The sequence below is a fragment of the Podarcis vaucheri genome (assembly GCF_965113315.1).
Source record: "Podarcis vaucheri genome assembly, chromosome: 15".
NCBI classification, from domain to species: Eukaryota; Metazoa; Chordata; class Lepidosauria; order Squamata; family Lacertidae; genus Podarcis; species Podarcis vaucheri.
Genome location: NC_138753.1, coordinates 34,224,619 through 34,252,367, shown reverse-complemented (window position 1 = coordinate 34,252,367; position 27,749 = coordinate 34,224,619). Strand labels below are relative to the sequence as shown.

Genomic DNA, 27,749 nt, shown 5'->3' with positions numbered 1-27,749 from the left:
CTTGTAAGAAGTTGACTCATCTCCTGGACTTTTGATTATATTACAAAGGAGTCACATCCTTCAGGAGGGATGAATGCAGGAAGCAGGCAGAAGACTGGAAGGCAAGGGGGAAAGGCTGCCTCTCTCCCTCTCTGTGGGTTTCTCCTTCTGATTGTGTTCCCAGTTCGGGTTGTCAAGGCAATTGTTATATTTGAAGCAGAAGAAACTGCAGGAAGACGGCTTCCCATAAATAGCCACGCTAGTTCTCATTTTGTTGCCACAGGATGGGGTGATGGTTGCTAGCTTAGATGGTTTCAAAAGGAGATTGGACAAATATATGGAGGATAAGCCCATCAATGGCTATTAGCGTTGATGGCTAAATGGAAACTCCAGGTTCAGTGGCTTGTATCTGTGAATAGGGCAGATGGGTAGTAACAGCAGGAGAGGGTTTCTCCCTGTTGGCCAGCTGAGCTTTGCTGGTCTGAAGGAAGGAAAAACTTAAACAAGATGCAGAGTTTCCAAAAAATAGACCAGGGGCAATTGTACTTCATCCAGCAGAGCTTTACTGAAGCACAATGGTCACAAATCCAACACGGTCATACCTTGGTTGTCGAACTTAATCTGTTCCGGGAATTCATTTGACTCCTGCAACAGTTTGAAAACCAAGGCACGGCTTCCGATTGGCTGCAGGAGCTTCCTGCACTCAATCGGAAGCCACAGAAGACGTTTTGGATGAAAAATGTTCGCAAACCGGAACACTCACTTCTGGTTTGCAGCATTCAGGAGCCAAAACGTCCAAGTACCAAGGCATTCGAGAACCAAGGTACGACAGTACATTCAGGATTGGCACAGTTGCAGCACTTACAATAAAACTTACAATGACTTATAATAAGACTAAACCATAACACTATAGCGTACAGAACAGCACACCAGAACAAAGAGATAGAAAGAGTAAGCTCAGAGCCCAGGCTTCTTCCGGCCTTATTATTATAGTCAGCATGGCCTTGACAGAAAGATAAGAGAACCAGTTTAAACCAGCTTTACTCAGTTTCTCAGAAGAAATAACCCAAACAAGAACCTTCTGCCTGTTTCTTTCATATGGTAAGAAAACTTTCCAGAACCCTCTTGAACCAAGTAGAATAGGAAAGATCTCTACACATCAGATCAATTCTTTCGGTACTAAGAAATGAGAACTGCAACTCCCTTAATGTTCCGCTTGTGGGTTTCTTGAAGGTGGCAGGGGTGGACTTTGGTCTTTCAAAGTTCAGCGGCACCTTGTATGAGCCCAAAATTCAGCACCCCTTTCTCTCCCCTTCTGTTCTGTTCAATTCATGACATCATAGTTGCAGCGCCCTGTGGCGCCCCCGAGGCTCAGTACGCAGTGTGGCAGAACTGGTGGCGCTGCCCTACGTCCACCTTTGTGGCTGGCCTCTTTGGGAAATGGAGTGGTATGCAATGAAAGTTTCCTACTCAGAGTAGGCATCCTGAAGTTAATGGACCTGATTCACTTAGGTTCATTCATTTCTTTGAATCTGCTCTGAGTTAGCATCAGCATCACATGCAACCTGCAGTGTTGATGTGTGTGTGTGTGTGTGTGGCTTTTGGTCAACAGGCCTCTTTTTGATGGCCTGGTGGTCTTTTGTATTGTTCAAAAGAGCAGCAGTTGATGGCGCTTTGAGTGAAGTGGGACTACAGATGGCATTAAATGGCTACTTGTAAAGTCCAGCAGACTGACCCTTGGAAAAATGATAATTTTGAGAAGCCTCCAAAGGCCCATTTAGTCCAGCATCTTGTTTCCAAATAGGTTTCTTTCTTTCTTTTTTTATGTGCAAAAAGTGAAGGCAAGGAAGCATGCTTGCTAGGATGCATTGATGAGCAGTAGTTCAGCAACATCCGAAGGACCAAAGATTCCCACTTCTGCCTTTTATGCACCTGAGCATGTGAGCTAGTATGTTTATTCTGGACTGGCAACTGTTGTGAAACAGTGTATGTGTGTGTGTTGCAGAGTTTTCTCAGCTGCACGGCCTCGTACCATGGTTGATGGTGGACACTAGCTCCACACTACACACTTGCAGGCAATCGATGCTGCAATTCAATGCACATGTTCCTGGGAAGAAGTCCCACTGAGCTCAGCATTTGGGTTGCCATACATCTGGGAAATCCAGGACATGTCCTCTTTTGGGAGTGCAACATGCCCATCCGGGGGGATTTTTACATTTTAAAGGAAATGTCGGGTTTTGGAGGGGCAGGGCGGTGTTATTTATTCATTTATTGGGGGGTTTTTTTGCTTGGACTTGGCCCAAGCTGGTTAAAGATGCACGTGTGCTAACAGCAGCTCAGGCTGTCCTCTTTTTTGCTCTTCAAGATACGGCAACCCTACTCGGTATGGCTTCTCTGACAATGGCACGCCCAGGATGGCAATGTTAATTGAATTCCTTACATCTATATCATCATCATCATCATCATTGACTTGGGCGCCTGTTTAAGCTCCATCTCCTCTGTTTATGTAGCTACACTCCATCATTGAAAACGATTAAAAACACATTAACTGGATGTGTGTGTGTGTGTGTTTTAGAATCCACAAAGTAATGGTAAAATACAAACCAGAATTAAGGAATTGATACTGCAGCGCTCTCTTGATGCAGTAAACATGTGAAAGGCAATTCAAAGCCTTTGAAGAGTGGTAAAAATATTAGCGTACAATCATTGAGTGCAAGTGAGGTAAGCACCATTGACGCTGATGGGAGAGAGTTAAACATGTGCTCAACACACTAATTGAAATTAATGGGATGTGCTTTATTGCCATTACAATAGAGTGCCTGCACCAAATAAACCCACTTTTAAGTTTAGTATGGTTTATGATTGATTCTGCTTGTTCAGCTTTTCCTGTTTTAAGTATCCCTACCCCTCACAGCATCCAATGACTTGTGGTTGGAATTTTGTTCGATTTCCTTATTCAAGTTGTTGTTTGTAGCAGGTTTATCTATTATTGGCTCTTGCCCTTAAATTGTAAGGAATTAAACCGCTCAAGGAGCGATCCTTTTAACTGTGTCATCCTTCCTTGGTGTTAGAACATGGAAGTTTAGCCTCGAAATCGAACAGATTAATTTTGTCAGGTGGAGCAGAAAGGCAGCTGGATCCGTGCTTGATTCTGCTTACAAAATGCAACCTCTGGAAATGACTGAGTAATTAAAAACTATGTTGCATGTCCTGCTCCTTTGCATAAACACAGTCAACACCAGAGGGCAAAAGAAGGATTCTTACACCTATCCCCCTTTGCTGCCTAATGTGCAATGAACAGCTTTTTGCACCTTAAACTTCTACTTTTTATTACGTGATCAGTAGTCCAGTGCGGGGCTACCCTCTACTGGTGCAGCTAATTTAGGGTGTTTCTAGAGCAGACATGTCCAAAGTCCATTTGGGGGGCCTAAAGCGGCCCGCTGGCCAGTTTAATCCGGCTCCTGTGGCAGTTTATTTCCTGGGGTAAAATCCCTTAAATTACCTCAACAACATTAATCCTAAAAAAAGCTCAACAACTCTGCGGTAAAATCATATAATAAAAAAGCTCAAAAAGTTAACAACTTTGGTCGGCCCTTTGGTCGGGCTTCATGGCCCTTCACTTCATCAAATCTGGCCCTCTTTGAAAAAAGTTTGGACGCCACTGTTCTAGATGGTTGTTGTTTTCAAGTGGGATTCAAACACATACAGTGGTACCTCTGGTTGCGAATGGGATCCGTTCCAGAGGCCCATTCACAACATGAAAAGAGAGCAACCCGCAGCAGGACATCTGCGCACACATGGGTTGTGATTCTCTGCTTCTGCGCATGCATGATGTGCATTCTGCACATGCACAAGTGGCAAAACCCGGAAGTAACCCTTTCCGGTACTTCCGGGTCACCGCGGGACGTAACCTGAAAGAATGTAACATGAAGCGGACGTAACATGAGGTATGACTGTACTGACAAACTCAGTTGCAAAATCGTAGGCCACATTCACATATGTGCAGTGAAATCAAATTTCTTCCCCCAAAGAATATTGGGAACTGTTGCTGACCCCATACGGGAATTTTATTTAGCATATATTTGTGTTTTCTCGTAGCTCTGCAAGAAGAGTTTCGGCTTCATCCCAGCAACTTGGTGGTGACAGCTGGAGAACAGTTGGTTCTGGAATGTTTGCCCCCTAGAGGACACCCTGAGCCAACCGTTTCGTGGAAAAAGAACGGCGTCCCCATAAATGAGGAAAATGGTCATTATGAGGTAATCAAAAACAATACATCTAGTAGCAATGCTTTTTGTGGTTTTTTAAGAGCCGCTGTGGTGTAGTGGCTAGAGTGTTAGACTGGGACCTGGGAGATCAAGGTTCAAATATTCACTCAGCCACGAAGCTTACTGGGTAACCTTGGGCCAGAAACTATCTCTCAGCCTAGTTGACCTCACAGGGTCGTTGTGAGGGTTATATGATGAGGGGGAGAACCATGTGTGCCACCTTGAACTCTTTGGAGAAGAGGGTGGGATATAAATGATATCAATCAATCAATAAACGCAGCCCATATCAGATACAGTGTATAGTTATCAAATCATAATTGCACCACATCTTTTAAAGCCCAGGAAATCCCAGGAACTATAGTTTGTTAAGGACGCCAGGAATTGTAGCTCCGAGAACTACTGTTCCCAGGATTTGGGGGTGGGAGCCATGTGCTTTAAGATGGGAATGTAGCCCCAACAACCACAGTAGAGAGGATAAAAAGGCAACATACATGCACACAGATTCTGCCTTTTATTTTTAACAAAACAACAGCAACCCCATTACCAAAACTAATTTTAAACTGCAGACAACTTTGGCTTGGAATTCATCTTCTCATTAACAGTTGTATTCCAGTTTCCCATCTTTGATGGCTACACTGAGGAACTTAGCTATATTTTCTCTGAAAATAAATCCACCAAGTGGATATACTTAGTGGGCTTAGGAATTGTACTGTGCACTGTGTTGTCATTGCTATGTTGAAGTTCTTTTGCACCATTATGTATTGTGTGATGTTGTGATGTCATGTGTGTGTTTGTGTGTGTGTATGCTTTGAAGAATATGTAGAGAAGTTGCTGAGCCATCTTGCTAAGCCAACTGTCCTTTTTTTGCCCAAAGAAAAGGCACTTCACATACTCCCAGACAATATGGCAATATTTTTTAATATATATTTTTTAATATATTTACCGTATTTTTCGCTCCATAACACACACTTTTTTCCTCTTAAAATCTAAGGGGAAATGTCTGTGCATCTTATGGAGTGAATGTGTGGTCCCTGGGGCTGGGGGGGGGGACCCGGGCTTCCCTCGCCAGCCCCAACAAGCTCTGGGAGCAGCGGGAAGGCTGTGCGCAGCCTTCCCGTTGCTCCCCGGGGCTGGAGGTGAGGGAAGCCCGGCTTTCCCCACTGCCAGCCTCACAGGTTTCGGGAGGCTTCGGGATGCCTTCTGCTGAAGCCTGGAGAGCGAGAGGGGTCGGTGCACACCGACCCCTATCACTCTCCAGGCTTCAAAGATAGCTGCCTGAAGCGCTCCGGAGGCTTCGGGTTCCTTTCGCTGAAGGGGAGGTGCCCCTTCAGCTAAGCGGGAGGCGAAATGGAAGGGGCTCTGTTTCTCCTGCCGCTTCGCTGAAGGGGCACTGAGCAGAGAGGGGGAGAATTTTTTTTCTTGTTCTCCCCTGTAGCCTTATTGGAGTTCACCGATTGGGTCTGCGTTGCTCCGGGACAGGAGGAAGGAAGTCAAAATGACACCGAGGTTGGTTCAAAGAAAGAGTTTATTCTGCTCTCCGGATAGCAGAAGGCACTTGCGTGATTAGTCCCCAGCAAGTCCAAAGAAATGACAGGTTTCATGCAGTTTATATATCCTCCAGGCACCCTCTCACTCCTCCCCTAGGAGCCCAACCACGTTGGCGTACGTACACAGGTTGACATCACATATGTTCCTGCTTTGGTACTCTCAACCATAAAAGGATCTTCCTTCCTATACTTCTGACCATAAAAGGATATTCCTGTTCCTACTCCTATCTTGGAGCAAGAGGTCACTACTTCCGAGAACATGCTCTGGCGTTAGTCCCAGACTTGGGTCTCTGCGTCATTTGTGGCCAGGACATAAGATATGTCTGTGTCTGTTCTACTGGTAAAGTCAAGGCCAGTCTTGCCGTCAAACTGATAAGGGAGAGAGCTGTGTTCTTGTTTTGCATTTGCTCAACGGCTAAAGTTTATGCATTTTAGCTAAGGAGAAATGGGGATTTTGGTGCAGTTTAAAAACTGCCTGCACAGTCAGTTTTGGGGTTTGGGAAACCCATTCCTTCATTCCCTCCTCTTCTTTTGGACAGCCTTATGGCTCGTCCCAAGGCACTGGCTGGTATTCTCATGCCAGTGCTATAATCTGGGGCCAAATCATTCGTGACATCATTTTATGCATCATATTTTGCAAGCATTGCATTAAGCAGGGTATACAGGAGCAGAAAAGAAGCAAGATTAGCAAGGGGCCTATCAACATAATAAAAAGTCCTCTAAGCCACCCAAGGTTCAGAAGCCACTCAGTCAACCAAGACATGTCCCATCTGCTCCAGATTGGGACAGGAACATGGGCCACTTTTTCTATTTCTTCTGCCAGGTGTCGAATAGCTGCACCAAGGAACTCAAGGTGGGGTACACAATTCTCCTCCTCCCCATTTCATCCTCACAAGAATCCTGTGAGGAAGGTTAGGCTAAGAGTTGGTGACTGGTTCAAGGCGACTGAGCTTCATGGCTGAGTGGGGATTTGAACTCTGCTCTCCCAGGTCATAGTCCAACACCCTAACCATTATGCCACACATCAAAAGGGACAAGTAAATACTCGTGGAGCTCCAACATATTCTTTCTCCCCTACCTCACCCCATTTTGACAGGTGACCAACACAAAGCTTTTGGTAGCGCATGCTTTGAAGAGCGATGCGGGAGCATATGTCTGCATGGCCACCAATCAAGTAGGAGAGCGAGCAAGCAGAGCTGCCTTGGTCTCCATTTTGGGTAAGGAAGGGAACAGGGATTGCTCCTCCCATCTTTCCCCACCAGGGTGAGCTATGCCCTTGGCGGGTGTTCCATCAGCTGGTGAGAATCTCTACACCACCGATAAGTGCCACATTGGGGCTGATTGGCAAAATGTATAGACATGAGCTTCACCTAACTGCGCAGAGTACAGAAGTGCTTATGGAGAGAACGAGAGCATTGCTCAACCATAACTGTTGAATTATCATGGTATCTGTTTCCCATCATTTCCACCACCACCAGGTATTGAATTTGTGCATCGTACTGAAGCTGGCAGGACCAAGGTATTTACTTAGCCAATGGGAAACATATTAGAAAGTCAATTTTTTGAAAGGGGAAGTGATTCTGAAGACATCTGAAGGCAGTCCTGTTTAGGGAAGCTTTTAATGTTTGACAGACTATTGTATTTTAATATTTTGTTGGAAGCTGCCCAGAGTGGCTGGGGAAACCCAGCCAAATGGGCGGGGTATAAATAATAAATGATGACGATGACGAAAAACACTTTCTTTGGGGATGTGGCATCATTATAAGCAGCTGGATCATTTAGTGTATTCAGATCCAGAATATGAACTGAATATGAAAGACCATAATTCGGTGGCAGAACATGTGTCTTGCAAGCAGAAGGTCCCAGGTTCAGTCCCCAGGTGGCAGGGACCGTGCTGAGGAGGGCTGCACTGAGGAGGAATAGTGGGAGCTTCCCCCTCCCCCTCCCCTGCTCCTGATCAGGATCCTGAATCTTCCCAGGAGCAGGAGGACAGTATAGATTTGGAACAGTGGTTTGCAGAGGGACATAGTTCAGAAGGCAAAAGCTGGGAAATACTGGATGGGGAACAGCTAGGAGAAGATGCACTGAGAGAGAGAGAGTTAACAGATTCACTGTCTCTGGAAAGCATTCATTCGCTCAGCCCAAGGTCAAGAAGAGCTGATAAGGTGGCAGCACAGAAGGCACAGTGGTTATGAGCTCAGGGTACAAGAGACAGTAGTGACGTGGGTGACTAGGGAGGAAGTGGGTGAAACCCTTAATTGGGAGCACCGCCATTCCTAGGACAGGGATTATTTGTTCTCTCGCTGTGATTATTAAAGTTTCTAATGGGTAAGAATACACCCTTCCTTTCTTCTGGTTATCTGCTGCCAAAAGGGAGAGGAAGGTGATTCCCTGAAGCCTGACACAAGGTAGGACTGAGTATGTCCCATGTCTGAAACTCTGTGTCCACTGAAAGTCAGTGTCCACTGGCAGACAATACTGAGCTAGATGGACCAATGGTTTGAATTGGTATAAAGGAGCTTCCTATGTTCCTATGATTTCCTTTTTACTGGTTCCATCACCAGGAAGTGTGGGAAAGAGCATTAATATGAGATGGTCGATCATGATCTTCTGGACCACCGCCTTGCAGACGTGGGGATACAGGGCATAGCCCGTAACTGGTTGTGCTCTTTTATCTCTGGTCGGGGACAGAGGGTGGCACTAGGGAGGGAAATGTCATCGCGCCACTCCTTTGTGTGTGGAGTGCCGCAGGGCGCAATTCTCTCCCCGATGCTTTTTAACATCTTTATGCGCCCCCTTGCCCAGATTATCCAGAGCTTTGGGCTGGGCTGTCACCAATATGCTGATGACACTCAGCTCTATCTGCTGATGGATGGCCACACCGACTTGGCCCCGAACACATTGACCAGATGCTTGGAAGCTGTGGCTGGATGGTTTCGTGGGAGCCGATTGAAACTAAATCCTTCGAAGACAGAGGTCCTATGGCTAGGTCGGGATGGCATGGGGATGAGGGACCAACTCCCTTCTCTTACAGGGGCCCAATTAGTGCCATTGCCTTCCGTTAAGAGTTTGGGTGTAATCCTTGACGCCTCCCTTTCCATGAAGGCGCAGGTTACAGCAACAGCCAAGGCGACATTTTTCCACCTTTGCCACATCAAGCAGTTGGTCCCTTACCTTTCCCGCCCCGACCTGGCCACAGTAATCCATGCGGCGGTCATCTCCAGGCTTGACTACTGTAATTCGCTCTACGCGGGGCTGCCCTTGAAGCTGTCCCAGAAACTCCAGCGGGTGCAGAATACTGCAGCGAAGCTCCTCACGGGGTCTTTGCCATGAGAGCATATTCACCCAGTGCTTTTCAAGCTGCACTGGCTCCCGGTGGAGTACAGGGTCAGATTTAAGGTGCTGCTTTTGACCTTTAAAGCCCTTCACGGCCTAGGACCCTCGTACCTACGGGACCGCCTCTCCTGGTATGCCCCACGGAGAGCCTCCAGGTCCATAAATAACAACACCCTAGTGGTCCCGGGCCCTAAGGAAGTTACATTGGCTTCAACCAGAGCCAGGGCCTTTTCAACTCTGGCTCCGGCCTGGTGGAACGCTCTGCCTCATGAGACCAGGGCCCTGCAGGATCTGATTTCTTTCCGCAGGGCCTGTAAGACAGAGTTGTTTCGCCTGGCCTTTGGCTTGGAGCCAATTTGATTCCCTCCCTCCCTCTCTTTCTTTTTTCTTTCCCTTCTCCTCCTACAATGAGGCTACATTTTAATATTTTAATGTTCCATTATTTTAATGTTGTATTTTATTTTTGTTTTTAAGTTGTAATCATTCATCTTGTTTTTATTATTGCTTGTAAGCCGCTCTGAGCCCGGCCTTGGCTGGGGAGGGCGGGGTATAAATAAAAAAATATTATTATTATTATTATATGAAAGCATGGATGGACAGAGAGGTGGGTCATCTTGCTGAAAAGCAGCTATGTCTTTCGATGGCTGGACTCTGTGTGCTGTATCCAGCGCTCGTCCGACTCAGAGTAGACCCCTTGAAATTAAGAGACATGGCTGATTTAGACTCAATACTTTCAAGGGGTCTACTCTGAGTAGATGTTGGTGGGCTCTGACCCCATAAAACCCACTCTGCTAGTGAGAGCTTCCATAACCCTAAGGGACTATTTGGTTTGATTAGATTGTCTGCTTCTCCTATCCAAGAAAAACCAGTATTCACTCGGAGGCCTAATGATGTCGTGGCCAAGCTTGGCAGCACCGTCCTGTTCATGTGTGGAGTCCACGGAGACCCAACACCTGCCATCCAATGGCACAAGGAAACGGGAGAGCTTCCCTCCGGAAGGTGAGGATACCTGTTAGATTCAGAGGATTTCTTTGGCTGTCACTCTCTGCTTGGCCACAGCATTGCAGCTTGTGAAAGGAAGATCAAATTGTGTGTGTGTTTAATTGATTTTTTAATTGTAAATTTATTAAAGACAGAAGAAGAAAAAAGAGACAGGGGGAAAAACAACAACAGAAAAGTTTCGCCCCCGCATTCGCAATACAATAAACATCCATCTTAAATTACACTTGCAGATTAATATATGCCATTCAAATGTCAGAATAGGTCTCAAAGTTGGTGTTTATAGGAAGCACACCAAAGGGTTGATGCTTCTCCCACTGTAGATTTATTCCTCAGGTTTTGCTTTTAAGTCACCTAGCTATTGCCAGACAGCTCAGAGGAACAAAGGCAGAGCTTAAGAAGAGCCTGGTTGCAGGATCAGACCAAAGACCCATCTAGCACCCTTTTCTCTGGGTGGCAAATCCTAAAGACGAGCCTAATGGTAAACTGTGGAAATAGAAGAAGCCAAACATTGCTGGATCTAGCTTCTGGGTCATTTAGCGTTGGGCAGATCAGTCTTTCTTTCTTCTGTGTATGGCTATGCAGACTACTCGCCTCTTAGCAGGCCAGTAATTTTTTATTGCAAGTTGGTCTTTTTAAAAAAGAATCATCATCATCATCGACTAGTAGCTTTTCACAGAATAGGAAGGGTTCATCTTTTCCACCCCCCCCCTGCAATGCCGGAATGAGCAGCTGTCCCATACAGGGATTGAACTTGCAACCTTGGTCTTATCAGCACCACTCTCTAGCCAACTGAGCTATCCAGGGCCAATTTGCAAGGCTGCTCCAATGCTTTATCTCATCACTTAACATTACCGTCAGAGTGACACAGAGCGTGCCTTGAGCTGGATGTGTGAATGGCCTCCCCTGGAACATACGGTGCTAAGAGTAGCATGACATCAGAACAGAGTCCTTGGCATTTGCTGTTGTGGGTTCCAGGCATTGTGCTCCTCTGCCCCCAACCTGCAGACAAATAAAGGACAACGTAGACTGGTTTGGATTGAAACAGGCCATAACTTCATTGAATAGAGATGAAAGAGGGCTTGGGCATGGGGCAATCAAAATGCTTCTGTCCTGCCCACTGGAAGTGATGCATAGGTTAATCTGGGTGGGTGGGGGTGTCCTAAGACTTACATCAAATAGGGTGACCCCTGCAGAGACCACCATCTGGGGGAGTGCCTTTGGCCCTGGCCCCCTGGGCACACAGACATGGCCATTCCCCCTGGATCCCTTTAATGAGATACCCCAGCGTTTGGAGGGGCAGGCAGAGACTACAATCTCCCCTCCATCCAAGACAAAGGATTGCCCCAATGCCCAACCAAGCTGTAACGATTGCTATGAGGTAGGCAAAACCACTGGGTTGGAGCCAATTGGCCCGGTGGACAAATTCCTACCTGGCCCCATAAAACGGCAACCACCGTAGCCACAGCAAAGTCCTTAAACATCGGCTTGAACCAAGGGAGGGTGGGTGGGAACCCGACGAGGGGAAAGCAGGTAGGGCCCCAGGTGAGGGCTGTTTAAATTGCCAGGGAATGGACCTGAGGGAAGCCTTTGTCAGGAGCTCATCCTACACTTGAGTAGGACCCAAGCAGAGACACAAGCCCAACTGGCATGTTCTCTCCCTCCTGGTCAGTTGTTTGGGAGCTTCAAAAGCTTTCTTCTGCCCGAACATCACAGCGACCGATGCCAACAGACATCGGCACACTTAGGGATCCGCAGAGTCTTCACAGCTTGTGTAACAGAACTCAGCAACTCAGCATTTTGGCCAATCTACTTTATTTACATATAAACACACAAAGAGCACTGCAACATGGCTCCCTCTCTAGTATCAGACAGCAAAGAGAATGAACAAAGGACAATAGTCCCACTTCACGGAACACAGTAGCACAAACATCCTGTTTCCGTCACTTTGCACTTTGTGGAGTCAAAACATACACCGTCATGTGAAAGACAACAATCCCATGACTGCAATCATGGAGCAGGAATTCTAACAGCCTTCCCACCCCGTTGACTCCTCTCCATGTTCCAGCCCATGTCCTAGCCTGCATCCTCATTTGCCATTCCGGGATGCAGGCTAAGATCTGGCCTCTGATAGGAGGCACAGGTTTATGCCCATGCCCCCTATCCGTATGGGGCTGTGATGATGCTATCCCCTCATTGGGGCCTTGGAGGAGCCTCTGCCATCCTGCAACGCCAGCAAACCTAAAAGGGGTGAGCGGACTTGTGATGACTCTTTCACACATGCAGGCCCTATTCCAGACACTGCAGCTGTGTTTAGGGAAGAACATGCATTTGCGAACAAAGCCTCGGTCACTGACTGTTGTGGGAATGTTCTGGGGTGCAGGAGAGGATATATTGTGGGATTATATCCTTATCCAACTTGTGCTAACAAGTTCCCAAAATATCAGCAGAGTTTATAGACATTCCCCTTTAAGTTCGCAACGGTAACGCTTCGCTAGAACCTCTATAATAATTACTCTGGTAATTTCCCCTTTGTTCCCTCTTAAAATACAAGACACGACACAGTCTTTATAAAAGTATAAAAGAGTTTACTCACGTTCTGTTCACAATATGATCCCAGAAGGCAGACAGGCTTAAAAAGGTTACATACATTTAGAATCTATCTTGTAGCAAGATAGTCCTTATCTCCTCTCTTGGCTGGGAGCCAAGAGGGCATCCTTAGATGTTTCCTCATCAAAGGAAAATGGCAGAGAGAGAGAGTGGCTGCCTGCCCTGTGCTTTTGTCATCACCTGCACAGGTGAGGCCACACCCACCTCTGGTCACATGTGGAGGAAGTCCGTCCCCAGGAAGTTTACCTGCTTGCTGGACAGACATCCCTCCCCATGTTCTAACATGTACACTCTAGGAATGTTGCCATTGACTGCTCCTGTGTTTACATCCCACAATTGTGGGTTCCATACCGCTGCTCCCCACAGGTATGAAGTAAACAGAGAAAACGTCCTTGAGATTCAGCACTTGACGATGAACGACGCCGGGAAATATGTCTGTACTGCTCGCAACCAGGTGGGAACCATCTCTGCCAAAGCATCTTTAACTGTGCAGGGTAAGCGGCTCTTATCAATATCAATATTTGGCCCTTGGGACCCTGCCCAGGCCACACCCACTTCCCAAGCCACTCCCCCTGTGACCAGGCATGCTCCTCAAGCCAGCTAGGACAATGGCTCTGGTTTGCCTGAAGGAAGAATGACCTCACCAGGAAGCTAGCCTGGCTATTCCAAGAATTAGAAGGGGGGGGACAGCCAGGCATTTGAAGGGTCTCATCATACAGCCTAGTCCCCCACCCCCAAGTCCTAACATTATGCAGCCGTGAAAAAAGGACAGCAGATGAAAACAAAATAGGAGCGTATGCCCACCTCCGGAAAGAAGAGAGAAAGTGAGAGGTGTTTTCTTTTTTTAATTTAACAAATGTTTTTCTACTCCTTTTCTGTGAAACGCACAGAAGAATTGGGTGGGGGGGGGGACAGCTGATGTTAAGCATGTGACAAAATCAGTTAACAAGAACATTTATGTCTTTTGCCAAATCACATTTCTTTCTTAAATTTTGCAGCTCCAAGCTGAGAGAGGGTGTCACAATTTGCTTCAATGTGCATAAAAAACAAGTTGGGAAATTAACCAAATGCCAAAAAACACACACCAAGTAATGGTTACTTGGGTGTGAGGCCCTGGGACAAATGCCCCCCTCTTCCCCTGTGAGCAGCCCTGTGTGTAGAAACCTCTGGCTTCTGTGTGACAGGAAGGTAGCCTACCATAGCGGGATGAGAATTACACCTGTTGTTTTGCCACCTTCGCTTTTGGTACCATTGACTTTTTGCCTCTGGCCACACTCCTTACCTTTGGCTCTACATACCACTGGCGTGAGATCTTCAACAGGTTGCCCACTGTTGGAAGATGTCCATCTGTCTGGAAAAGGTTCCTCACCTTTTCGCTATAGCCTAACAACAACTAGGATGGCACCAGGTTGGGGAAGGCCATAGAGGAAAGCCAAAATGATGTATTTTGATAATTGCTGTTGTTGGCATCCCTCTGCCTTGGGAGATTATGGAGGAGTGAACCTTCGAGGGTGAAGTCAAACTGTTGGAAGTTTGCAGCGCCTGCTGTGGCTGGAGAGACATGTTTTGTTGCAGCTGGGACAGATAAAGGCACAGACACTGAGTTGTGACCAACACTGGGTTGGTCCTTTGCTTGTGCATGATATGCAACACCTCCCCCCAACCCAGCCAGGCCAACTCAGCCCACTCTCCCACCGCCAGCCACCTTACCTTTGTGAAAGGAACACATTGCCGTTGCCCTGGTGATCCTCAAATGGACAAGGCAGAGCCAAGCATCTTCATTCTGGCGTGTCCTGTTGAGGATTGCCATAAAATTGGGGGTGGGGTTCTTGAAAATATTGGAGGCTCCCTGGCCCCCATGGCCCTCCGTAGATGGCAGCTCTGGGTGAAGGCATCCGGTTGTGTTGCTGCAGAGGCACCAAGCAGTTTCTTCTCTCTGAGCTCCTCCCAGCGGTCATTCCTCCTCTGGTCATTGCTATGGATGCACAACCGGACTTTCTGTCTCCAGGCACTGGGGGTCGCCTGCAAGCGATTCCCACAATGGCAGGGTTGATGTTGCCAGCCTTCATTTATTGTGAGCTGCGTTGGTCACCATATCCTGTAAGAAAGCAGCACAAACTTAAGCATAAAGCAAAGGAAGCAGTGACTCCAAAAGGACTGATCTTATCACCTCTCAATTTGGGTAAAGTCCAGGTTCTCCAAGGATACACCTTTGAGTCTGGTTTTTTTGGCTTTTAGATCCCCTGGACACTGGCCAGAGCAAGCAGGACAGGCCAAAAGATGTACTGAAGGAGCCGATGGAGGCAAAGGTTTACCTGGCAAACGTCACTGCTGTCCCCTCCACGCCAGCAGCCCACCTGCACTGGAAGGTGAATTAGATATAACAAAGGTGTAACAGAGCGCCCAGATGGGGGCAGCACGCTCTAAACCCATGGGTCGTTCCAACTGGGCCCACACAGTGATTTCCCCAAATCATGACCACCTCTCAATCAGCTGACGTGACTTCAGCAAGACAGGTTTTAGTTCTGCATTAAGTGTGGATGCCTGTTCCCAGGATGATTTAACCCAGGATTTAATTCATCAGCTGACTGGTGGGAGTTAAATTCCGTTCAGGTAACAGGCGCACACAGCCAAAGGAAGCCTGTAAAATGCAGACATCTTTCTCCCACTTCCTGCAGTGGCAGAGGTGGGGATGAAAGGAAAAAAGTAGTTGCAAAATGCAGGTATTTATTGAACACTGCTGTTTTAATCTGTTCATGAATGTTGTTCAAAATCCAAATTTTGAGCTGAATTGAGCTGGCTGTTCAGAGTTGAATTGCAAAAGCTTGCAGAATTTTAATTTAATTTAATTTGGGATGGAGATTCTGTTTGGCTCTTTGCCCCATAGCTTTTGTGTTCCTCAGGGACCTCATCTATATCTGCAAGAGTCGCTTGACCCGAACAATGCTGTGGTTTCTGCAGATATCACAGTTCTCTCTGATTTAGGGTTGGGAGAGAAATCTACCCACGTTGCATTTTAAGGCAAGCCTGCTTAATTCACATTTTGCGAACCAACAAGTCAACTGAAAGGCAGCCATTCTTCAAAACCCACACATGCCTCCAAATTCTATGACATTCTCCAGCCAAAAAGTGTGCATGAAAAGGCACACGATATCGAAGAAAATGACATTACATTGGAGGGAAACGCTTGCAAAAAAATGTGTATATTAGTCAAAACTGCATAACTAAATGCATGCATTGTATGCAGTTTTGTGTAGATGTTTTTTAAAGGAAGAAATTGCAAGCCAAGAGAGTAAGGGAAAGTGAATTTAAGGTTGGAAGAATGAGAAATGGAGAGAAGCTTAAACTGACAAATTTTCTCCATTCCTACTCCGAACCAGAGGTTAACCCAGATTTCCCACCTATTGTCTTGAAGGTTGTCTCCTCTTCCCAGCGCATAGATGGCTATGTGGTGTTCTATCGCTCCCTGTTGCCTCTGACCACACACTGGGCTGAATGGCATGTCCAAAGCAACCACCGTACCATCGTCCCAGGGCTTGAGAGAGGTTATAAGTATGAGTTCAAGGTGCAACCATATTCAGGGAAGGTTTATGGCTTGGACAGCAACGTAAGGGACCTCTGGATCCCAGAAGAAGGTACGACCCTTCAGCACTTCCTCTTTTTGAATGCTAAATATTCTGGAACATGGGTGGAGAACCAGTGGCCATGCATATGTTGTTGGACTCCAACTCCCATCAGTCCCAGTCACCACATCCTAATGGCTGGGGACAATGGAGGTTGTAGTTGAGCAGAGATACATCTAGAGCAGGGCTACACCTAATTGCAGTCCTTCAAGGCATCTAGAGGGCTACAGGTTCCTCGTTCCTGCTCTAGAGTCAGTGATGTGGTGTGATCTGTGCCTAGCAGTTTACTTTCCTTAGGCAGTGGGGTGCATGTGAACATAAAGAAATGAGTTATATTGGGCATGTGTGGCCCTCTGTCAGGCACTGGGCAGAGGAGGAATGGTGGAGACTGCCTCCCCAGCCTGACCCTTCCATAGAAGAAGACAGTTCAGAATTACAACAGGGGTTTGAGGGAGATCACAGCTCAGAGGAAGATGAGGGGGAAAGCTGTTATAATGGGAGAGGGAGGAAGAAGAAGCACCAGAGGGGGCGACTGCTGACAGATTCAGTGTCTTTAGAAAGCATTCCCGATCCCCCCCCTCTTCCAGAACCCGGCGAGCATTGAAAGTAGGAGAGCAAAGAGCTCAAAGGCAGAGGGCAGGTAGCAGCACCCATAGTGATGACACATGAAGGGAGAGAGGGAGGGGGTGGATACTCACTCGGGGAAACATCATTATTCCAAGAGGCTGCATTTCCAAGCCTCTCTCTGTGAATATTGAATAAAAAGCAGTTGGTAAGGACTTTCCCTTGTCTTATCCATTCCTGGCAACCTGTCGTGGAGATTTAGATCCTCTGACGACCGACACCCTCTGCATGTTTTAGACTCCAACTGCCCCAGACAGCATGGCCAATGATCTGGGGTGATATGAGTTAGAATCTTAACATTTGGCGGGCCACAGGTTCCCTTGGCCATTGATCCGTTTCCCCCATTATTGTCTCACCTGGCTGGACACAGTTCTCTAAGGTGCCAGGGACAGGACTTTTTCTAGCTGTGACACCTGAGGCTCTTTTAATGGAAGACTGAACCAACCCAGGACCTTCTGTCTACAAAGAATGTGGCTGAGCTTTGACCTAGCCCCTGGAGGCCAGTAGGATTCTTCTGTGCTCTTGCACCTTTGCAAAACCCAGGCAGCACTGAGCAACAGCATGTGAACTCTGCCTTGTTGTCATGAAATGAAATGAAGAGCACATAATTCAAATGTGAACTTTCCCCCATCCCACGCTCTCTAGTCTTCTGCTGATAGTGCCAGCCCAAGGCTAATTTCACCACCCCTCTTGGAGAATTCATTGAGATCCACCAGGCATGCAAAGGATTGGGATCCCTCAGTCCTGAACTCCTGATTTTGAGCTGTTGAGTTGTATGGAGGAGGCAGGAGGTGGCAGAGTAGATAATAGCATGTGGCTGGAGGCCTGTTGCACAGTAATTGTTGCTCCTCCTTTTCCTAAAAAATATCTCAGTAACCCTATCCTTTCCTTTCTTCCCAGTGCCCGGTGCTTCCCCTGAAAGCATCAGCATCACCACATTTCAAGATGCGAATGGCACTGTGATCATCCGCTGGGAGCCCCCTCCACAAGACATGCACAATGGTATCATCAAAGGTTACCAGGTAAGGAGGAATGGAATTGGTGCCATTTGGGTACCACAATATCTGGTTGGTGGTGATGGATAGAAGGAATCTGGAGGAAGTGGTATTCCACCAAGGTCTGGTGGAATAGAGCATTTGATGGGGGTGGATCAAACTAAAACTATGGTTGCAACCCTTCAGGATTATCCAGCTGTTGTCCTTGAGGAAACTGGGGAAACTAGAGATGTGCTTGAGTGGCATGCAGTTACATTTATTTATGTTTCCTGAAATAACTACAGGCATGAGGAATCTTTGGCCCTCCAGGTGTTTCTGAACTACAGCTCCCATCAGCCCTAAGAAGCATGGTCAAAGGAAGGGATGGTGGGAGATGAAGTTCAGCAGCATCTGAAGGGCCAGAGGTTACCCACACCTCATCTGGTTCTTACTTTGCCATTTCAAGGCTTGTTTTCTCTTTTGTCTGCTGTCATGCTCCTTGTATATTATACATGTACGGCAGGTGCACTGACTCTGGACTTACGTTCCATGGCAGGGTAGGGAATCGCAAGCCTGGGGGTCAAATGTGGCCCTCCTGACATCTCGACCTGGCCCTCAGAATTCTCAGCAGGTCACACCCCTCACCGGTACTGCTTCACCCCTCAAGTGTCTTTACTTGGCTAGAATGTGTCCTTGAATTCTAACTTTGCTTCTTGCCTGTCTGGGTGGAGGCAAGGCAGGGGCGTGTGTGTGTGTTTGTAGAAACTAGTCTACTTTGCAGAGATAAAACTTTACATTCCTTGTCCTGCCCACTTTTGCCTAAACTGGGATCTTCACTGGCTCCCAGTAAGTTTCCGAGCACAATTCAAAGTGCTTGACTTCCAATCCTCGCCTTCCCCCATTCTTAAACCCGGCCCTTCTTCCATGACCAAGTCCCTCACCATACTTTCTAACTAAGGGACAGACACACAGTATACTCTTTAGTTAGAAAGTATGGAGAAGGACTTAGTTGGGAAAACGCTTCCCTGCTTAGAAAATGTGTCTGCACAGGCATGGCTGAGCTGTGAGGCTGTGCCACCAACCAGTCCCTTTTACCCCTGTGGGTCAGAAATCATTTCAGGGGAACTGGAATTTATCCTCTTTCTAATTTGGGGATTTAAAAACAAAAGGTGGGGTTGTGAGTTTCTGTATAGTATACAGTATATACTATACAGAGCTAGATCTGTTTATACTGCAACTCCCTGGATTCTCCAGCAGCCTGCCTCATCTCTTGTCTCAGTTCAAAGTGTTGGTGCTGACCTTTAAAGCCCTAAATGGCCTCGGCCCTGTATACCTGAAGGAGTGTCTCCACCCACATTGTTCAGCTGGATACTGAGGTCCAGCTCCGAGGGCCTTCTGGTGGTTTCCTCACTGCGAGAAGTGAAGCTACAGGGAATCAGGCAGAGGGCCTTCTCAGCAGTGGCACCCCTCCCTGTGGAATGCCCTCCCATGAGCTGTCAAGGAGATAAATAACAATACAACTTTTAGAAGACACCTGAAGGCAGCCCTGTATTGGGAAGTTTTTAATGTTTGATGTTTTGTTGTGTTTTTATGTTTTGCTGGAAGCTGCCCAAAGTGGCTGCGGCAACCCAGGCAGATGAGTAATAAATAATAAAATAAATTAAAAAATTATAATAATCAATAATATAATAATAAATCAATAATAAAATCAATCAATCAATCAATCAATTCCTCTGGCTTCACACACTACTGGCATGTGTGCCCCCCCCAAAAAAAATGCCGCCCACAGACTGGAAAAAGCCTTAGCCACCCCCTGTTATTTGGCATCTTTCCCCAACATTGCATCTATCTCTTACTGCTTTGCTAGAGGTGTGACTCTGTGCAGGATATATTTGGTTCCTCTCATGTGTGCTTCTGTTCTGCAGAAATTGCCGTCTTGTGCTGCTCTGTGTGAGACAGGCTGACGTTTTTCTTCTCTCGCCTTGTGTTTGCAGGTCTGGTTCCTGGGCAATGAAACTCACTCAGCCTCTAACAGAACAGTGGGTGGAGAAACACACAGCCTAGAAGTGACAGGCCTGGCTAATGGGCAAAAATACTGCATCCAGGTAGCAGCAGTCAATGGAGCTGGAATTGGAGTGCCCAGTAATCCTGTATGCAGTGCTGTAGGTCAGAGGTGCTACTGTATTTTGTAGCTGATCTCTTAGTACAGGGGTGGGGACACCTGTGACAATCTAAATGCTGTTGGACTACAACTCCCATCATTCCTGACCATTTACTATGCTGGCTCCGGTAGATGGGACTTGTAGCAGTGCCAGTGATGGCCACCAAAAGAGGGTGCCTTTAAAAGAGGATGGTGCCAATTCATGGACGAGAGCCCAAAAATATGGTTCAGAAGCTTTACTTATATTAGTAAAGTAAAACACTTTTATATGCGTTCTAACACTGTGACCCACCAGATGGCGCTGTGGAGTCCCGTCTTTTGTCAACGCGATTTCCCTTTATGAAATTTACAAAGTGTTTAACTGAAACGCTTATTTGATGTGCCTAAATGCAGCCTTACAGAACTTCAAAACAACTTAGAACAAATAAATTTACATCCACTTAGTTGCATAATTTCGTATACTGATCCCAACATAAGGCATAATATCTTAGATTATAAATATCTTGCAGTCTGAGCTAAAAACCAAAGCTCTGTCTCTTATCCATTGCAGCCTCCATTAGCCTCAGGCTGTTTTCCTGGAGTCAGAGATTCACACAACTGCAATACTGCCTCTCCCCATATGAACCTACTCGGACCCTGAAATCATCCTCTGAGGCCTTTCTTCATGTGCCTCCTCCATGAAAGGTCCGGAGGGTGGAAACATGAGAACAGGCCTTTTCTGCAGTGGCTCCCTGTTTGGGGAACACTCTTCCCAGGGAGACTCACCTGGTGCCTTCATTATACACCAGGCACAGGCAAACTCTGGCCCTCCAGATGTTTTGAGACTACAGTTCCCATCATCCCTGACCACTGGTCCTTTTAGCTAGGGATGATGGGAATTGTAGTTCCAAAACATCTGGAGGGCCAGAGTTTGCCTATGCCTGTTATACACCTTTAGGTGCCAGGTGAAAACATTCCATTAAACCAGGCCTTTGGCTGCCCTTTTAAATGGACTGTGAAAGGAGGGATTATTGGCTTGTCTTTGATTATTATTATTATTAATTACTACTAGTGTTTTTATTTTGCAATTCGGTGTTGTGAACTGCCCTGAGATCTACGGGTATAGGGCAGTATACAAACAACAACAACAACAACAACAACAACGAGAGCATCTCACCCAAGTTGAATGCCTCCAGATTAACATATGCATAGACCTGTACTACAGTCCTTTTCATGTGATTCTGAGCTAAACACCTTGTGACTGAGCCAGCAGAGATACAGCCCCACTTAATGAGTGACCTGTTATCAGCTTCAGTGGAAATTTCCAGCCATTCTTCACAGTACAATCCAGGCACATTATAGATTTGTTTCCCATTTCGATGTACATTAAAACAATGATACTTAACAGGGCTGTAGCTTCCTCCTCCTTGGTCTCAGTATAGTCCTTGTAGGGAGGAGGATGGGGAGCAAAACTGGGATGAGTTGGCTCTGCCTGTCATTGGCTCTGGCTCCACCTGCTGTTGGTCCTCTTCCCCTCCAGCTGGCATCACTGCAGCATGTGCCCTGCCACTCACCTATAGCTGCGCCTCCCACTGAAGATGTTGTCCATGCGGCCAGGGCTCATCTACTGTGTGTACACATAGCCCAAACCATCTTCATTCTTCTGTGGCTTAAGTTCACCATCACACCTTCTTCCACTGAGAGTCAGTGTGGTGTAGTGGTTAAGAGCAGTAGACCCGTGATCTGGTGAACCAGGTTCGCGTCTCCGCTCCTCCACATGCAGCTGCTGGGTGACCTTGGGCTAGTCACACTTCTCTGAAGTCTCTCAGCCTCACTCACTTCACAGAGTGTTTGTTGTGGGGGAGGAAGGGAAAGGAGAATGTTAGCCACTTTGAGACTCCTTCAGGTAGTGATAAAGTGGGATATCAAATCCAAACCCTTCTTTTTCCTTCCAGAGCCGACAGTCGAGAAGATGGCCAAGACCCCGGACTTCCATTCTGCCAACTACATCCTGGAAGTGGTGCGTCAACCTGTCTTCATTGCCAGTGTAGGCTCAGCACTCTGGGTCATGCTGATGGCGTTCACGGTTTATGTTTGCCAGCAGCAAGCCAGGCAGTATGGCCGGAGACGTCCATATGCCCTAGGTGAAGGTAAGGGAAGCAGAAAGAGTCTGGCTTTAGGCTTATAGAAAGGGCAGTGTTCTGACTCATTGCAATGGGTCCCAGGTGGGTAAATGGGCTCAGTGTAGGGTGTCAGTCTGAATAGGACTCTCTACCTGTGGGGGGAAACCTTTTTCAGTCTGAGGACCCCATTTCCTTCCGAGCAACCTTCTGAGGGCCATGTTTCAGCGATAGGAAGAGCCGGAGACTAAAGTGGGTGCAGCTATTATGCAACCTTTACCATCGTACAATAGACTAGTTTCTACATACAGTCAACACAACCCTCTCCTATCATCTGTCCTGGCAAGCAATAGGTGTTATCAGAGACCAAGGAATGTATCCCAGCCTGTCAAAAACACTCAAGGAGGGTGCGAAGCAGGGATGTAGCCTGGGGAGAAGTGTTTTGGCCTGGGAAGATTTCCAAGAGATATACAGAGATTGCTGGGTCGGCGTAGGGAACCCTGCTCTATTCTAAGCAGGGATGCATGAAAAAAAATGTCACAGCATGTGCACTGCATGTGATTGTATGTTGGGGGGGGCATTGCTTTCTTGAACACCGCCCCCCAAGCAACTGAATACAGTAAGCACACCAAGAGGTAACTTGATCCCAGGTCAGGAGTTAAGTTGTGGTCTTACTAGTTTGGCCCTAGGAAGAGGCTTTATGCAGTGTGGCAGGGAGTCATACAATGAATTATCAGTGAAGACAGGTTTGCCTGTCTAATGCTATTTTGCCATGCACCTCACTCTCTCCAGGTTTGTATAGAAACGCCAGTGATGACACCATCATCAAACACAGGTATGCTGCCGTTCCTCCGCTCTCTAGGGATGCATGCATATTTATATCGGGGCAAGACAGCTCTAGCAAAATAGTTAAATGTCGTGGAATGTTTGATGACAATCATGGGGCAAGTTATCACCCGCCACCACTGTGTCCCAGAATTAAATAGCAATTTCACTTCTTTTTTTCCTGTCCTTGTCATGCAAAACCAGAACAAAATCGCTGCAGTTCTATATATATGTTTTGTTGTTGTTTAGTCATTTAATAGTGTCCCATGGACCAGAGCACGTCAGGCACTCCTGTATTCCATTGTCTCCCACAGTTTGGTCAAACTCATGTTAGTAGCTTCGAGAACACTGTCCAACCATCTCGTCCTCTGTTGTCCCCTTCTCCTTGTGCCCTCCATCTTTCCCAACACCAGAGTCTTTTCCAGGGAGTCTTCTCTTCTCATGAGGTGGCCAAAGTATTGGAGCCTCAGCTTCAGGATCTGTCCTTCCAGTGAGCACTCAGGGCTGATTTCCTTAAGAATAGATAGGTTTGCTCTTCTTGCAGTCTATGGGACTCTCAAGAGTCTCTAAAGAGTCTCTATATATGTTTAGTCTTCTTGTAATGGGGGGAGGGGCTGAGGTATATACTTCTGCAGCTCACTAGTCCTGTGTGTGCAAATGAAGACACCTGCCAGGTTTGAATGCCCAAGCTACTAATAGAGTTGTGTCATGTCCTTCTCTGATTTCATAGTCTTCTGTCTGTTTAGTCAGTGAGTCTGTCTGCCACACTACCGAGATTCGCATCTATGAAAGTGTGCCTATTTCCCCCCTGACTGTAGGGTAGACTGTAGCGATTCTCCCTGGCTTTCCAACACATGGAAGTCAACTTCAGGCTCCAAGAACTACAGCACCAGCAGCAGCTTGAGCAGTCAGCTCCTGTGGACTGAACCAAAAGATAACCAGGAATCCCACAAATCTAGTAAGTGTCCCTTCACAAGAGCAGGTGGTGGTTTTGTTTTGCTTAGAGCTTGCTGAATTTTTGATGAAATTTACAATCTGATCCATTTCCTGGGAAATTTTCTGCTCTTTAAACTGTTAGAGAATTTCACACATCGACCACCCTGGAGAACATTTGGCAAGATAGCCTGAGAATATTGTTCTTTACAAGTAAGGTGCATAATTTTGGGTGGAACTGTGCATCTGGTTTTAATATTGTTTATTACAATATGGTTGTTGCCCAAGTATAGGGGAGCATTTATCCTTGCTCATTTCAGCGAGTTGCCTTTTGCACTGTTAAGTTGACGATTCACCAAGCCTTGGGTTTACGAACAGTTGCATTTGTGTGGAGTTGAAGCAATAGGACCTGTTGACCCTGTTCTTCTGTACTGCAATCTGTATAGGGAGTGTAGAGAGAGCGGATGATTCTCCTTTTATTAAGCACTCTCCCAGGAAGATCTGAAGATCTGGTCTCCATCTGCTTAAGGGATGCTCACTCGTATGCTGCTGGGAAGGTTGTAAAAAAAAAAAAATCTGACTTCAATACAGATCAGGAGAAATTGCCTGTTGGCTTGGGAGATGGGGGGAAAGTATAATAGTATCCCATCTGTTTTCAATTGTTTTAACAAGCTGTATGTTTTATTTCTGTATTTAATTTTATTGATCTGCAGCCATAATAAAGAATTATATTATTGTTGAAAGAAGCAAAGGGGTCCTTGCAAACCTCCACTCTTAGCTCATTGCCACCTTCATCCACTGACAGTATTATTTCATTCATTCGTTCAATGAGCTGGTTTGCATGCAATGTGAGCTTAGTGCAGACATGTGAATGCAAGGTTCCTTGAATTGGTTCCTCCCCAGACCCTCTTCCTGCTGCACTACTGCTGTTCTTAACCATGGTTCGGCTTAGCATGTTGTCTGAACTGGGGATCTCACTCCAGACAAACCATGTATTGTAAACCCAGGAACAAAGCATGGTTACAGCTCATGGTTTTTCCGGAGTGAAACAAACCATGATCCCTGATTTGGATGACACACTGAGCCAAACCATGGCTTATTTCAGCAGCCATACTGGAAGAATCAGGGCTGGAGAAGGAGCCAAGGTAGGTACAATCTTGTCTCCGGGAACCTGTCCATCCATGCATTCTAGAGTTATTTAGATTTTGCACGTCTCTGAATTTTGAGGCACCTATCAACTGCATATACCGCATTGGCCCGAATATAAGCCTCGCTTTCTCCCCAAATTCCGACCGTGAAAAGTTAAAGTGCAGCATAAATTCATGAACTTACAAAAATCGGCTTTTATGATATCGCTGCTGAAACAGGCATATGGTAAAACGGAACAAAAAAATGTTTTATTGCAGATTTGAGACTGTTCGTTTGTCATTTACGGGTGTGAGCACCTGAGGAATTGTATTCAACTGAACAGCGATTTGCAATTTTAGTGATTGTACGGTAACTTTTACAGGCTTGCAAGATCAAAGGCTTAAATTAGCTTGGAGTTACAATTCTCTCAACCACAGCGATTTTCAACCTGTAACCCAATTTTAAGGGAGCGACTTATATTCAGGTATTGACTCCTCCTCCCGCCAAATTTTAAAGGTGTGGCTTATTTGCGGCTATGGCTTATAGAATCATAGAATCATAGAGTTGGAAGAGACCACAAGGGCCATCGAGTCCAACCCCCTGCCAAGCAGGAAACACCATCAGAGCACTCCTGACATATGGTTGTCAAGCCTCTGCTTAAAGACCTCCAAAGAAGGAGACTCCACCACACTCCTTGGCAACAAATTCCACTGTCAAACAGCTCTTACTGTCAGGAAGTTCTTCCTAATATTTAGGTGGAATCTTCTTTCTTGTAGTTTGAATCCATTGCTCCGTGTCCGCTTCTCTGGAGCAGCAGAAAACAACCTTTCTCCCTCCTCTATGTGACATCCTTTTATATATTTGAACATGGCTATCATATCACCCCTTAACCTCCTCTTCTCCAGGCTAAATATGCCCAGCTCCCTTAGCTGTTCCTCATAAGGCATCGTTTCCAGGCCTTTGACCATTTTGGTTGCCCTCCTCTGGACACGTTCCAGTTTGTCAGTGTCCTTCTTGAACTGTGGTGCCCAGAACTGGACACAGTACTCCAGGTGAGGTCTGACCAGAGCAGAATACAGTGGCACTATTACTTCTCTTGATCTAGATGCTATACTCCTATTGATGCAGCCCAGAATTGCATTGGCTTTTTTAGCTGCTGCGTCACACTGTTGGCTCATGTCAAGTTTGTGGTCAACCAAGACTCCTTATATTCAGGCCAATATGGTAAAATGTGTACTATAAGGATAAAATAAACTTTTGGAAATGCATACTATGAGAGACATTTAAAAATGCATTTAAGGACATTTAAGTATACATATTTAAATATGCTTTTTTTAGACTCCTTTAAAAAAAAATCAGATTATTGCCGTAATGGGGCAAAATGGACTTATGAATCAACACATGCAAAACGGCTATGAATTAGTAGGTTGCTCCATCCCTGACTGGCCCCTCCTTTTTGCCTTTTCCTTGCCCCCCCCCCTCAGCAGCATCCTTCGACAGGCAGAGCCAAGGTTCCCGCATCCAAACTGTTCCTTTGGTGGCTGATAGTAGGAGCAGCAGCCTATATGGGGCACTCTATGTAGATCTTCCCGTGAAGGACCTGAAAACTTTCTACAATGCCCCACCGCCTCACCTTCCCAGCCCCAGCCTGCATGCCGTGGAACTGGTGCAAAATGGGGACCAGATGTTCCTGCCCCACTACAGCCCGAACCCCTGGCTGTCCAGTACTAGGGGAGCAGCACGTCCAGGGCCACGGAAGGCAAAGGGCTCCCTATCTCCAAATCTTATACCTCAGGGATCCTGGGATAAAAATAGCAAGAAAGGTAAGACATCATCATCATCACCATCATCATCTCTCTCTCTCTCTCTGTCTTGTCTGGGAGTTGCCCATGACATCATAATATATAAAGAGTTGTGAAAGTAAGGTTGCCAACTTTTTTTCTGGCAGAACTCATGAGCCTTGAACGGCGGCATCAGCATTAGTAGTTTGGCAGATGATGCTTCTTCCCATTCTTATTCTTATTCTTATTCTTATTCTTATTCTTATTCTTATTCTTATTCTTATTCTTATTCTTATTCTCACTCTTATTTATATACCTCCCTATACCCGGAGATCTCATGGCGGTTCACAGAAAAGATCACAACATATATAATCAGAATAAAACCAACAATGAAATAACATGGCCCCCCCCCCGACAAAAGCCACATTTTAAAAGGGTAAAGGGACCCCTGACCATTAGGTCCAGTTGTGGCCGACTCTGGGGTTGCAGCGCTCATCTTGCTTTATTGGCTAAGGGAGCTGGCGTACAGCTTCCGGGTCATGTGGCCAGCATGACTAAGCAGCTTCTGGCAAACCAGAGCAGCGCACGGAAACGCCGTTTACCTTCCCACCGGAGTGGTACCTATTTATCTACTTGCACTTTGACGTCCTTTCGAACTGCTAGGTGGGCAGGAGCAGGGACCGAGCAATGGGAGCTCACCCCATCGTGGGGATTCGAACCACTGACCTTCTGATCGGCAAGTCCTAGGCTCTGTAGTTTAACCCACAGCACCACCCGCGTCCCTTTAAAAGGGTATAGGATGTCAAACAGATCAACCAAAAGCCTGGTTAAAAAGGAACGTTTTTGCCTGGCACCTAAAGGTGCA

At 46.5% G+C, this 27,749-nt stretch overlaps 1 protein-coding gene across 6 annotated transcripts in view; it reads left to right on the top strand.

Moving 5' to 3' along the window:
- Positions 1–27,749, top strand: part of ROBO4 (roundabout guidance receptor 4) — a 102,537-nt gene that overhangs the window by 24,182 nt on the left and 50,606 nt on the right. For 5 of the 6 annotated variants that reach the window (XM_082200260.1, XM_082200256.1, XM_082200255.1 and 2 more), the window contains exons 3-14: positions 4,078–4,235; positions 6,888–7,008; positions 9,988–10,126; positions 13,103–13,230; positions 14,975–15,105; positions 16,152–16,371; positions 17,884–18,005; positions 19,952–20,123; positions 22,053–22,247; positions 23,010–23,052; positions 23,861–24,000; positions 26,588–26,926. In XM_082200260.1, coding sequence (XP_082056386.1) covers positions 4,078–4,235; positions 6,888–7,008; positions 9,988–10,126; positions 13,103–13,230; positions 14,975–15,105; positions 16,152–16,371; positions 17,884–18,005; positions 19,952–20,123; positions 22,053–22,247; positions 23,010–23,052; positions 23,861–24,000; positions 26,588–26,926 — 1,908 coding nt within the window. The remainder of the gene's footprint in view (positions 1–4,077; positions 4,236–6,887; positions 7,009–9,987; positions 10,127–13,102; positions 13,231–14,974; positions 15,106–16,151; positions 16,372–17,883; positions 18,006–19,951; positions 20,124–22,052; positions 22,248–23,009; positions 23,053–23,860; positions 24,001–26,587; positions 26,927–27,749) is intronic. The other variant, XM_082200258.1, reaches the window with a different exon arrangement.